Consider the following 14,530-nt stretch of genomic DNA (forward strand, 5'->3'; position numbering starts at 1 on the left):
AGTTGGAAACAGGAAACTAGTTAGAATCCTGTTGCAATCACTCTGATGGGCTGAAAAGAGTAGAAACGGAGACCAGGGAACATGTGAGAGAAATGTTTTGAAGTACAACCAAGGGGATCTGGCAACTAAATGGATACTGAGGTTGTAGGAGAAGGCAGAATCTGGAATGATTTCTAGAATTCTGGTGTACTTTGAACACACACACACACATGCACGTACACTTATATGTCTTTTAGTGAGTATCTTTATCGTCTGCACTAAGCTCTTTAATAAAGAGATTACTTACATGAGAGATCTGCCAAGAGGCAGAGGCTTAAAAAAGATTAGATGTGCAAGAGATCTTAGGTGGGTGGGAGCCAGAGGAAGTGAGCAGAGTATTCAGATAGCAATGTAGGTTTGACAGCTATAAAAGGGGAAGAGGTAAAGTGGGGTATGGAATAATCAGGTAGAGAGAGCTCAAAAGCGTAGTAGAGGTCCAAGAAAACTTCAACCAAGCTGATGCAGAGTTCTTGGCCAAAATTGCCTGTTAGAGGAGTCCCATGTCTCAGCAAAACAGACTTGCCTTAGTACTCCACAGTGCTCCACCACTGGCTGGGAGAAGACTGCAGGAAATGTGGCCTCACGGTAGTGGATCTCCCAAGCTGGAGCCATCAGTCAATTGAGCCTCCACAGCAGAGATCTGAGTGCACATTTTCAAGGCTGACACAAAAGGGGTCTAGAGACAAAGATCACCTGCACCAGGACCCTCAAGATAGGATGATCTCTTTATTGTACCTGAAGCACCTGTTTCAGTGATGCAGCAATTAAATACTTGTTACTGTGTCTTTATGGCCCACTACGTAATGTTTTTGAGAACAGAACCGTGTTCAAGGAACAAGCGTCTCGTACAGTGCTGGGTCTGGTACAGTGCTTGGTACACAATAAGTGTTAAATAAATGTTTGTGGCAGGAAGGAATGAACTGGAATCAAGGCTAGCCAGAATCAAAATGAAGTGAGAAATGTATTCATTCCTGGAATATTACGGCAACATCCAGAAGCTAGGCAGCTCTCATCCCTTTCTCAAGGAGGATCTGCTAGCTGGGCAATAAGGGGAGAAGCCTGAAAAGCCAAGGATAACTCAGAAATCCTTCCTCTCTGGCTACGAATACCCTGTCTGGCCACAAATGGAAACTGAGATCAGACAGAACACGGCCAAGAAACTCCACTCATCAACTCCTGAAAATATGTATTTCAGAGTTAACCTGGAAATGTTCCTCAGCCCATTGGCTCAGCTCCACCAAGTCACAATGACAATTTAATGATAGTGTGGCCAACAAAATTTACTCACTCTACAACCTCAAATGTGCTGAAAACAAGTCAGTTCTTTATTTTATCTATCAGTAATATGGTTTTTCTCCTAAGCCCCCACCTGCTGGTTGGGGAGGTGTTTAATTCAATGGGATAATGCAAACTGTGGAGACCAAAGGAAATTTTTTTCCCGTCATTTTAGAAATTAAGATATAAATCCCAGAACAACCCTAATGTTAATTTCCGGTTACATATGACCAAATGTCCAGTAATGTAATGCACATTCATGCTATGTCCAAATATACTCCTTTTTATTATGTCAAAATATGCTCCTTTTCACAAAATAACAACAATGATAGCAGTTTTATTGTGTGTTTACTCCATGTAGGACAGCACTTTTCATATGTTAATTCGCTCATTCCTTCCAACAACTTTATCCCAGCACACACACACACACACACAATTACTATTTCTATTTTACAAGTGAAGAAAGTTAAATAGAGACTGGTTAGGAAGTTTCCCCAAGGTCACCCAGTTCAAAAGGGCCAAAGCCAAATTTAAACACGGGTTGTCTGGCTTCAGGGTCCACATTCTTAGCCACAACAATCCACTTCTGAGAGTCCCATTAGGACTAGAAATCCACATTTCTGAATAATGCCATATGTATTAACTGAATATGTTTACAAATTTGAGAATTCTTCAGGATATTAAGCAATATCTTTTCATTGAGATGTCAAAATTGTTAGTAACAGGAAGTAAATCAGCATCTATATACTTCTGTTTAAATAAAATTGATTAAACATAAAATTTGCTTATATTACATTTGATAAAACTGTAATTTTAAAACCAGGTAGGCATCTTGGTCGAAAATAAAAACAAAACCACTTGGTCTTTTGGCCAATCTACAAAATAATTACTTGAAAATGTACTTTAGCAAAATGATCATGAAATGCAAGATTGAATTGCAATCTAGAATCTAAAGGTCTTAATTTTCTTTCCACTGTTTTCATCATTACACAATGGGTTTGTGGAAACTGGAATCATATGGAAATTGCTGTCGCTGCACAATCCAATATTAGCACAATAATAGCCTTCACTTACTGAGTACTTTACGTAACACACTGTGCTAAAATGGCCAGTAGGGATCAGAAGAGGGGATCAGACAGGTAATTAAAGTAACTCACCTGAGCCCAAAAATCCTGGCCAGAATCAGAACTCGAGCCCACATCTACAGGACTGCAAAACTTTTGCTCTTTCCTTCAAGTCTACTATGTAATTTTATGTTTATCACTGTTAGTATCTAATTGAAGTTGAAACTAGTAATCAGACTCATTGTGTTGAGCTGATGATCATTAAAATATAGCAGCGTGTGTTTATAGTGAGAGTGTTCTTACAACATTGTCATTTCCAAAACACTACTACTCCTGCGCCCTCCCCACCTCCACAACCACCATACAGAGAGAGGCCGTGAGAAGCATGGCTTTCACCTTGGAAGAGGTCCCCAGGGACCAGGGGCAAAGCAGACAGGGCTTCTCTCCTAGTGATGTTATGGAACTGGTATCATGGGAGGGTCAGGGAGAGTCTCCGTAGTCTTGAGCCAGGCAAAAGGCTCATGGGCTCCACCCCAGGCCCTCTGTTACTCTAAGAGAAAATGGGTCCCTTGGATCCAGGCTTCAGGTGGCCAGACTCACACTGGAGCATCTGTACAACTGTCTGCTTCAGTTTGCTGTTCCCCAGAATGACAATAAATGAGTGGCCAGCAGGATAAAACATTGCCATTACTTCGCCAATCATCTTAGCCATCTTGGTTTTTGGTAGGAAATGACTAAATGATGCAATTAAAAAGGCAAGAAAGTAAAGTAAGAAGAGAAAGAAGAAGGAAAGGATGATTCTGATGGCCCTCTTGTGGGCCTCAGTGCTTGGTTCTCTGGAGCTTGCACTATTTTGCAGCATCTGCCGTGTGTGCCTCCCCAAGGAGAAGATAAGCAAAAAGTAGGAGGCCAGGGACACAATTAAAGGAGGCAGGTACCAGAGAGTCCCAAGAACATGGATCAGATAATACTCATTCCTCTTCTTTCTGAAGTGTTCAGTCACATTCCTGGTGGCCTCACTTCCCCTAAGGGCAGAAGAGAGCTTAAACTCATTGATCAGAGATGCGGTACTACCACAGGATAAGAGCAGTGCACCCAACAGCATCCATACCAGCACCCTAGAAACTCTCCACTTGAGCCAGAGGAATGTGGGGTGAGAGAAACTGGCGATTTTCAAGCAGTAGAGGACACCAAGACAAGTGGCAAACCAAATGCTCAGATGGTTTGTAAATGTCCAGAAAACATCAATAATTTGCATTATTATCCCTGAATCATCTTCGTTGACAGAGAATACTATTAAAAAACTATCAGTCAAGAGAATACACAGCAGAATGATCCTCGAGAGTGCCAGGGTGGCAATGATGAAGTCAGACAAAGACATTCTCTTGGTCTTGAACCAGCTCCTACCATTGACCAAACCAATGAAACCATTGACCAGAATTCCCAGTGTGAACTGAGTGCCACACACAATCAGGAACACCCCCTCGGTGAGTCCCATCATGTCAGCAATCAGGCAGTCCTGATCTTTGTTCTTTCTGTTAATATGTAGAATCTCCTCACTGATTTGATATTTTTCTCGTTAATCTACTCCTCTACCTGTTGCTTCACTGTACCTGTCTCTCATCTCTGCCCAATTTAGTCTGTCGTAGAGCACAATTTAGGGAATCCTCTCTGTCTCTTTCAGGTTAGTCTGTCCTCTTCACAGATGATATGGATTGTCACATTCCATCTATGAACCTAAACTTAGCAGCTCTTTGCTAAAATGCAAATGAGTAGTGTCCAGTGTCACATAGAGAAGGAAGAGATCTAGGTCACAAAGATGATGGAGGACTTGGACTCAATTTCAAAGGGTGTAGGGCTCTGAGCTACCCAAAACAGAAAGATGAGCGGCACCAAATGGAGGAGGCTCAGAATTACTCAGAAGAGTAAAAAGTTTCATTCCTCAGGAGGGAGGACTCAGAGATACAGAAAAGGAATTCCACTAGGAGCCACTATCCACCTGGAGTGAGGTTTAAGTGCATAAAATTGTAAAAGTTCAGTGCCATTGATCCTGGATTAGAATTAAAAGGCCTGCTCCTTGGAACCTGGCTTACATGCAGGGAGATGGCGGTAAGCTACAAGCCAGCAAGAGAAGCCTCACCAGAAAGTGGCCAAGCTTACATCCCAATCTTGGGCTTGCAGTGGGAAGTCTCAGAGCCACTCTGGATTTCTAGTCTGCTGTAATACTGCCAAGGGAAGCATAAGAACAATACTTCTGTTCTTAACCTAAGAGCTCCTCTATTTAACAAGGGGCTATTTACTAAGGATCTTCACTCAGGATTATATGCAGAATTAAACAGTACTCAGTTTATATTAAAGTATGCTTATGTTCACTCTTTTTAAACTTAATTGCTAAGGTTTGTGTACTTTTTATGCCCCACTCCCTTCCCTAAATTTAATGAGACATTAGTTTAAAACCTAAAGGACCGTGGAGTAACAATAAGATTTTACTTCTTCTTGCCGTGGAAGGTCATGTAAGAGAAAGGTAAGAGTAAAGACTTGCTCATGTATATGGAGACAAAGTCAACAATGTATGAATAAGGAAGAATTAGGTTTAAGTACACAACACAAGTAAGTGGCTTAGAGGAGAGGTATATTTGTGTCCCCCAAAGCAGTCCAGAGGCAAACTGTCCAGGCTGGTATGGTGGTTGCATGGTGATCGCAGATCCCAGCTTCTTCTATCATCCATTCTGAAGATTGCCTCATGATCTAAGATGGCAACTGGAAATCCAGCCATGCAATGTCCACATTTTAGACAAAAAAGAAAAAGCTGTAGGATGAGAGTCTGGGGAAGCACACCGGATATGCCCCCCAAGAGTTACTCATATAAAAAGTTCCCTGAGAGCATCACCAAGTGACTTCTGCCTATAGCCCCTTGGCAACCCCTAACTGAAAAGAATAGGAATGCAGTGCATGCACTGCGCACCCTCTCACAACGGGGTTCTATAAATACAGAAGGGACGGCCGGGCGCGGTGGCTCAAGCCTGTAATCCCAGCACTTTGGGAGGCCGAGACGGGCGGATCACGAGGTCAGGAGATCGAGACCATCCTGGCGAACACGGTGAAACCCCGTCTCTACTACAAAATACAAAAAACTAGCCGGGCGAGGTGGCGGGCGCCTGTAGTCCCAGCTACTCGGGAGGCTGAGGCAGGAGAATGGCGTAAACCCGGGAGAGGGAGCTTGCAGTGAGCCGAGATCCAGCCACTGAACTCCAGCCTGGGCGACAGAGCGAGACTCCGTCTCAAAAAAAAAAAAAAAACAAAAAACAAAAAACAAAACAAAAACAGAAGGGACAATAGATACTGGGTGGTGCATTGACCATGTTTATTTTCTATATTTTATGCTTTGACACTTTTGGGCCTTGCAGACCCAGAGAAGGCGTGCCCTCCCAAGGTTAGCTAATTCCTAGAGTTAGCAAACAACTTGCCTGAGAAAACACCTTGGATAAGCAAACCAGCCAATCCTGAATCCATACTGCCCCTCCCATCTACCTCCTTTGCTTAGGACGGAGAAAATGAGCCCAGGACACTACGACCTTGCTTTCAGTCACCCCAGGGCCAGGTACCTGATAACTAGGGACCATCTTGAGAGCCTGGAGCCTGCTGAAATTATTCAAACTACCCAATCCTAAACTTGCTCAGCTTTCCACCAGTACCTTACTCATTGCTTCCCTATGAAAAGCACAACAAAGGCTCTGGCTCATGTTTTCCCCTCTCCTTCTTCCTCCTGACCAACTCCAGTGCGTCCCTAAGTGGCCCTGCATGGCATAGCATGCCACCTCCTATTGGGAACTGTGAAATAAAAGACTCTTCTTTCAAAGCAGTTGTCTCCGTGACATGATTAAAGCAGTTGTCTCCTACCGTACATGATTAAGGCAAATCCCAGGTACACTGTAAAACAGGTGGGCAACTGGAAATCTTTTCCACAATATGGTTTTCTAAAATAGAAAGCTAGACTCTACAACAGAAAGCTAGAATGCTTTAAAGTTATCTCACAGCCAGGCATGGTGGCTCACGTTTATCATCCCGGCGACCCAGGAGGCCAAGGTGAGAGCATCACTTGCACCCATGAGTTTGAGGCTGCAGTGAGCTATGATCGCATCGCTGCACTCCAGCCTGGGAGACAGAGCAAGACTCCAACACATGTACATATGTTATAGACAAAGGATAAAGAAATTTTAAAAATTAAAAATAAAGAAAATAACCAGTTTATAATGTGTTTGGCAGAAGAAAAAGAATAATCACTCCTGTCTCAACTTCTCCTCTGAGCTCGACTAACATAATTAATGCCCTGCCAAGGAGCAGTTAGAAAGTCTATGGATAAACCATATTCAAAACTAAGCTCATTATCTTTCCCCCTCTCAACTCTGCTCCCACATCCATGTTCCATAAACTCAGAAATGAAGTGCTACTATCCACACATGTCTCCGTGCAGAAACCTCAGAACCACCTCTGAATTGCATTTCCTCTCAGTGATAGCGATTCCGTCACCACTAGATCTTGGGCAGAAGCTGTAAGTGATTCTCTGCAGTATTTCTAACCCAGAGCCTAGCACAGGGTCTGGCACAAAATTGGTACACAATTCGCATTTGTCAAATCAATTTGAATCCCAAACACCCCTCAAGTCACCTCTCATCCCCACTCTTGCTAACCTTTCTAGGCTTAGTACAGAGCTTCCTAACTGCCTCTAGGCTTTCTTCTTTTAGCCCTTCACTCTGTCTTTGTTGTTCTCCTTCTAAAGCACAATTCTGATAAAATGTTCTTGTTTTCAAACCTTCTATTGCTCCCCATTGCCAAAGTTCTCTGAAAGCTTTCAAGGCCCTTTACTATCTAGCCCCAACCCACTTTCCATATCTCACCTTTGTTTCACAAACTTTTGTTTCTGGATCTTTGCTCGTGCTGTTTCCTCTGCTAAAAAACCTATCTATTCTCTTCTAAGCTACTCCTCACACCCTATCACAGTTAGATACAAAGGTTTCTGCTTATCCTCCCTAACCCTCCATAAGCTTAATTGCGAATTCTTTCAGTGCAGGAATCCTGTTATATTCGTCCCTACATCCAGGTCCTATATGGGTGCATGACATATAGCAGATGCCCAACTGACTTCAGAGTTTAAAAAGATACACAGATTGATTATAAATAGTTGTGGAAGATTAAAAGCATAAAACAAATCACTAACATGGAATATGCTGTTTAGTAATTCATGAAAGTTAACAAAACAAGTCAGGTACAATAAACTATTTTAAGGTTAATATGCTTTGTAAATATCACATAAGACTTGGCAAGATGGACATAGTGACTTAAAAGAATTATATGGTCAGGTGCAGTGGCTCATACCTGTAATCCCAGCACTTTGGGAGGTTGAGGTGGGTGGATTACAAGGTCAAGAGATCGAGACCATCCTGGCCAACATCGTGAAACCCCATCTCTACCAAAAATACAAAAATTAACTGGGCGTGATGATGCACACATGTAGTCCCAGCTACTCGGGAAGCTGAGGCAGGAGAATCACTTGAACCTGGGAGGCAGAGGTTGCAGTGAGCCGAGATGGCGCTGCTGCACTCCAGCCTGGCGACAGAGCGAGGCTCCGTCTCAATAAATAAATAAATAAATACCTTGTTTAAAATAAAAACTAGAATAATAATAACAGCCAAGATGTATTGAGCACTTGTTTCAGTTACTATGTATTATATAGGTTATATGCACTGTGTTACTTATTGTGCTTTTCACAGCACGCCTATGAAGGAGGAACTATTATCCTTGTTTTACTTCCAGGAAAACAAAACAACAAAGATCTGAGGCAGATAAAGTTAATTAACTCACGAGAGAGACCACTCAACTGTCGAGTGGAGAGGCAGGAATTCAAATCCAAGCTGACTGCACAGCCTTAATTCTGAACTATTATTATAGACCACTTTTTTTTCAAATGACAGGTAAGGCAGCGAAACTAAATGTCAAGGTGTGCACCTATAATGGCAAAACAAGACCCTGACATGGCAGAGAAAAAATGATGAAGAATAAAGAGACAAAAAAAAAAAAAAAAAAAGAATTTCATCGTGCCTGTAGTCCCAGCACTTTGGGAGGCTGAGGTAGGCAGATCACTTGAAGTAAGGAGTTCGAGACCGGCCTGGCCAATATGGTGAAACCCTGTCTCTACTAAAAATACAAAAATTAGCCAGGTGGTGTGGTACGCACCTGTAATCCCAGCTACTCGGGAGGCTGAGACAGGAGAATCACTTGAACCCAAGAGGCAGAGGTTGCAGTGAGCCAAGATTGCATCACTGCATTCCAGCCTGGGCAACAGAGCAAGACTCCATCTCAAAAATAAATAATAAATAATTTTATTACTGTAGTTGCATGGTGCTGACAACCTAAAAAGTCACACACTATCCTAGTACAGACTGTGGGACTGGCCCAGAAGCAAATTACAATAGTGAGGGGAGACTTCAATGCTGCTAATGCCTGCCAAAAGTCTCATTCTCTAAAAAGTGGGTCTGACAAATTCTTAAGCAACATTCTTGATTATTTCAACTGGTAATGAGTAAACAATGAAAGGAGCAGACGCTCTGAACTTACTCTAACCAGTATAAAGACAGTGCTTGATATAAAGGAAGAGGAATATGTTAAGATAACATGGTAGAGAAACTGACTCATTTCTTGTAAGATCATTAAACTGAAAATCAGAAAGAATTAAGAGGTAGAGGTATTCTCCTTCACTCATAACTCTCCCTCCAACCAAAACCGATTAAATTCCCAGTGTGATTTAGATGCACGTGGCATGGGTCACTCTTGAAAGGTTGGCTGTGGGATGTTCACTGTAGCACTATTCACAATAGCAAAGACATGGAATCAATCTAAATGTCCATCAATGGTAGACCGGATGAAGGAAACATGGTACATATACACCATGGAATACTATGCAGTCATAAAAAAGAATGGGATCATGTCTTTGCAGGAACATGGATGGAGCTGGAGACCACTATTCTTGGCAAACTAATGCAGGAACAGAAAACCAAATACCTAATGTTCTCACATACAACTGTGAGGTAAATGACGAGAACACATGGACACATAGAGGGGAACGGCAGATGCTGGGGCCTACTAGAGGGTGAAGGGTGGGAGTGAGAGGATCAGGAAAAATAACTAATGGGTACTAGACCTAATACTTGGGTGACTAAATAATCTGTACAACAAACGCCCACAACAGGAGTTAACCTATGTAACAAACCTACACATGTACCCCTGAATGTAAAAGTTTGGAAAATCTACATTCTCCGTAAGGAATCTGACAGATTTCTAACACTTTCTGATTTCTGTGGTAATATCAATGAATTTGATTAATAGTATACAATAAATGTGTCAACATTTGAAGAAAATAAAAGGTTGGTGGTATGGTTTGCCTCTGTCCCCACCCAAATCTCATCTCAAATTGTAATCCCCACATGTCAAGGGAGGGACCTGGTGGTGATTGGATCATGGAGGCGGTTTCTCCCATGCTATTCTTGGGATAGTGAGGGAGTTCTCACAAGAGCTGATGGTTTTAAAAGTGACAGTTTCCCCTGCTTGCTGTCTCTCTCCTGCCACCACGTAAGACGAGCCTTGCTTCCCCTTTGCCTTCCACCATAATTGTAAGTTCCCTGAAGCCTTTCCAGCCATGTGGAACGGTGAGTCAATTAAATCTCCTTTGCTTATAAATTATCCAGTCTCAGGTAGTATCTTTACAGCAGTGTGAAAATGGACTAATACAGAGAACTGGTCCTGGGAATAGGGCACTGCTATAACAATAACCTAAAAATGTAGAAACGACTTTGGAACTGGGTAAGAGGCTGAGGTTGGAACAGTTCAGGGAGCTCAGAAGACAGGAAGATGTGGGTAAGTTAGGAACTTTAGCCTAGAGACTTGCTGTATGTCTTTGACCAAAATGCTGATAGTGATATGGACAATGAAGTCCAGGCTGTGGTGGTCTCAGATGGAGATGAAGAACTTAATTGGGAACTAGAGTAAAGCTCACTCATGCTATGCTTCAGCAAAGAGATTGGTGGCATTTTGCCCCTGCCCTAGAGATCTGTGGAACTTTGAAGTTGGGAGAGATGTTTAGGGTATCTGGCAGAAGAAATCTCTAAGCAGCAAAGCATTCAAGAGGTAACCTGGCTTATTCTGAAAGTGTTCGTTTATATGCATTCACAGAGTTTGAAATTGAACCTTACGTTTAAGAGAAGCGGAGCATAAAGGTTTGGAAAATGTGCAGCCTGACCATGTGGTAGAAAAGAAAAACCAACTCTCTGAGAAGGAATTCAAGTTGGCTGAAGAAATTTGCATAAGTAACAAGGAGCCTCATGTTAATAGCCAAGACAATGGGGAAAATGTCTCCAGGGCATGTCAGAGACCTTCACGGCAGCCCCTCCTATCACAGGCCCAGAGGCCTTGGAGGGAAACATGGTTTCCTGGGCCACGCCCAGGGCCCAACTTCTCTGTGCAGCCTCAGGACTTGGTTCCATGCATCCCAGCGGATCCAGCACCAGCCGTGGCTAAAAGGAGCCCTCAAGGAGAACCTCTGCTACAGCAATGTGGAAAGAAAATGTGGGGTTGTAGACCCCCAACAGAGTCCCCACTGGGGCACTGCCTAGTGGAGCTGTGAGAAGAGGGCACCCATCCTCCAGACCCCAGAAAGGTAGATCCACTGACAGTGTGCACCATGTGCCTGGAAATGCTGCAAGCATTCAACACCAGCCCATGAAAGCAGACACAGGGGCTGTACCTTGCTGAGCCCCAGGAAGGCAGCGGCAGCTGCCCAAGACCAAGACTGTGGGAGCTCGCCTCTTGTATCAGCATGCCCTGGGGTGGCCTACATGTGAGACATAAGAGTCAAAGATTATTTCAGAGCTTTAAGATTTAATGACTGCTCTGCCAAGTTTCAGACTTGCATGAGGCCTGTAGCCCCTTTATTTTGGTCAATTTCTCCCATCTGGACCGGAAACATTTGCCCAATGCCTGTACCCTCATTGTATCTTAGAAGTAACTAACTTTATTTTACAGGGTCATAGGTGGAAGGGACTTGGCTTGTCTCAGATGAGACTTTGGACTTGGTCTTTTGAGTTAATGCTAGAATGAGTTAAGACTTTGGGGGACTGTTGAGAAGGCATGATTGGTTTTGAAATGGGAAAGACATGAGATTTGGGAGGGTCTGGGGCAGGACGACATGGTTTGGTTATGTCCCCACCCAAATCTCATCTCGAATTGTTGTCCCCGTGTGTCAAGGTAGGCACCTGCTAGGTGACTGGATCATAGGGACGGGTTCCCCCGTGCTGTTGCCTGTGAGGGAATTCTCCCCAGATCGGATGGTTTTAAAAGTGGCAGTTTCCCCTGTGCCCTCTCTCTCCTACTGCCTTGTGAAGAAGGTGTCTGCTTCCCCTTCACCTTCTGCCATGACCATCAATTTCCTGAAGCCTCCCCAGCCATAGAGAACTGTGAGTTAATTAAACCTCTTGTTTATACATTACTCAGCCTCAGGTAGTATCTTCATAGCAGTGTGAAAATGGGCAAATACAGTTGGCTGTGGGAATTTGTGGATATGGAGGGCCAATGGAGAATGAATGCAAGTGGAAGCAGGCAGTGGGCAGAAAGCGAAATGCAAACTTCACATACCTGAGTTCAAACTCCAGGTGTGCATCTTGGAAGATGCATGACTTTGACAAGTTATTAAACCTCTCTCGATTTTGGGTTTCCTCACCTGTAAAATGGGATTATTGTACCTTCTTCTTAGAATAGCTAAATGAGACAATGATAAAAAGTTCTTCGCTTAGTGCTCAGTACATAGTAACCAGAAGAGAAATGTCAGTCATTAAAATGATTACTCTTTCATCTTAAGAGATTTCCCTGTAATTCATTAACCTTGGACTTGTCTCTCATCTTCCACAATGATTTTCTTGCTGTTACTCCCACAGATCTTCACAGAGTATTATGCAAACTCTGACAGAAAAACAGTAAAGTGATCCTGCCCTCATTTTCTTTTGGAGTCCCACCTAACTGAATGACAAACATTTATTAATCTTCATGTCACTGTGCTAGGCTGAGTTAGATTGGGGGTTTGAGTAAAAGAAAGCCCTGCCTTCAAGAATTGCATGATCTCATTTGGGAACAAAGGGAAAACAGCACTAACTTCTCCTAACTGAGCTGCAAAAGTTAGGCTGTAATCCACATTGCAATGATGAGTAATTCCCAAAGAAATGTATACTCTATTGTCACAACTGCCACAGAAACATATCTTTGGTATTTTTAGATATCTCTGAATTAAATGTCCAGTGTGTTTTAAGAAATGATTGATTCTTTGAGAACTGTAAAGGCATCAAAAAGTAGATCTCATATAGGTTGTTGTTGTTTGTTTTTGAGATGGAGTCTTGCTCTATCGCCCAGGCTGGAGTGTAATGGCACAATCTCCGTTCACTGCAAGCTACGCCTCCCGAGTTCACGTCATTCTCCCGCCTCAGCCTCCCGAGTGGCTGAGACTACAGGTGCCCTCCACGACGTCTGGCTAATTTTTTGTATTTTTAGTAGAGATGGGGTTTCAACGTGTTAGCCAGGATGGTCTCGATCTCCTGACACCGTGATCCACCCACCTCGGCCTCCCCAAGTGCTGGGATTACAGGCATGAGTCACTGCACCTGGCTAGGTTGATGTTTAAAGTACATCATTTTGGGCTGTGTACACGTATTAATAGATGAATGAATCATACAAGCATGAGATGCTAAAATGCAGATGGCGGGGGAAAATATATAAAAGATTTTCTTGTTCACATCCAGTGAAGTGGTACTCATTAAAAGTGAATGAGTCAAGTAAGCCTGGCTCAGAAATAATGGAAAGATCTTTTTCCCCAAATAAAGTTTTATTTTTTTCTCATTATAAAATGTATGTTCAATGCTAAAATATATATATATAAATGGTAAAGAAACAAGGAAAATCACACATAATCACCCTCTCTAGAGATAATAACATCCTGTTTCTCCCTCCAGACTTTAAGCATATCTTAATTACAACTTCTTTTTCAAAAACGGGATACCCTGGACATACTGTTTGATACTTTTTCTCCCATTCTTCTAGGTATACTATTCGTCTTACCATTTAACATGAAACCTCCAAATCGAGGTCACAGTGCAGTTTTCTGAGTTTATTCCCTGACACTATCACATCAAAAAGGGAAATGCAAGACCCAAAGCTTGGGTTAGAAGATCCCTACAGTATTTTACTGCTATCATATTCCCACATGTGCTCTGCCTAGACTAGCTAGGGAGCAGGAGAAAGTTTATCAGCAGACGGTGCTTCCTAGGGGTGGGCAAAGTTTACCTAGCAAGTCTGACTGACTTGAGGTGAGAATCAGTCTGCTAGAATCATATGCATGCTGAGGACTGCACGCTACACACCTGAGTCTGATAAAGCACTGCTGCTTCAGCCCCACAGCCTTTCAGAAGCGTGGAGAGAAGAGGTAACCTTCAGGGAAGAGTTTAAAGCAGAGCCCCTCGGCTCACAGTGATCCAGCACAGCATCCTCTTCTGCCCCTGCGTTCTGGACACAGAAACTGCTCTGGGTTGGTAATTAAGCTCTTTTGTTCAGCATGTCATTTTCCCAAAGCAGAGATTTATCACCCTGCTTAAACAGGACTATTAATCTGCATAATTTCTCACAACATTTAAGGCATATGAAAGTTGCTGTGCTGATGGAAGAAATAGAGTTGCTCAAAAGATAAATTTTATACACTTCACAATTTTGCTTAAGGAATGTGGCATAAAGGAATAAAGACTACATTACCAGGCAGTTTTAATGTGTGAACTTAAGAGAGCAGAGTTAATATGCTGATTAATAGTCCCAGGTGCAGGAAAAAGAAAGGCAGGAGAAAACAGCAATGAATGTTCTACTGTTCCTGGGCAAGGAGAGGATAAAGCTAAAAAATTCCATCTTTCCTCAACCAAAATACACTGCAAGTATTAAAAAGCTACTCAAGTGTACAGAAAATACCTTAAGACAAAAAAGTCATGGACCTGTAACATAGCTTGTGAATTCTGAACCTAATAAAGTCCAGTATGACCTAAGCTGCAGTTAGCACTATACTTGTACTCTCA

The 14,530-nt window shown here is 42.7% G+C and overlaps 1 protein-coding gene across 1 annotated transcript; it reads right to left on the minus strand.

Moving 5' to 3' along the window:
• Positions 1-2,846: 2,846 nt before the first annotated feature.
• TAS2R3 (taste 2 receptor member 3) lies at positions 2,847-4,126 on the minus strand. The gene has a single exon (XM_033192646.1). It carries the CDS (start codon positions 3,877-3,879, stop codon positions 2,929-2,931), a length of 951 nt encoding a protein of 316 aa, XP_033048537.1. The 5' UTR covers positions 3,880-4,126; the 3' UTR covers positions 2,847-2,928.
• Between the last annotated feature and the right edge of the window lie 10,404 nt (positions 4,127-14,530).

This window comes from Trachypithecus francoisi, unplaced genomic scaffold (assembly GCF_009764315.1).
Source record: "Trachypithecus francoisi isolate TF-2019V2 unplaced genomic scaffold, Tfra_2.0 Lachesis_group4, whole genome shotgun sequence".
Taxonomy (NCBI): domain Eukaryota; kingdom Metazoa; phylum Chordata; class Mammalia; order Primates; family Cercopithecidae; genus Trachypithecus; species Trachypithecus francoisi.

What these genes read in the sequence shown, in the direction of transcription:
- TAS2R3 (XM_033192646.1), bottom strand. Translation starts at nt 3,879, where the DNA reads ATGATGGGACTCACCGAGGGGGTGTTCCTGATTGTGTGTGGCACTCAG.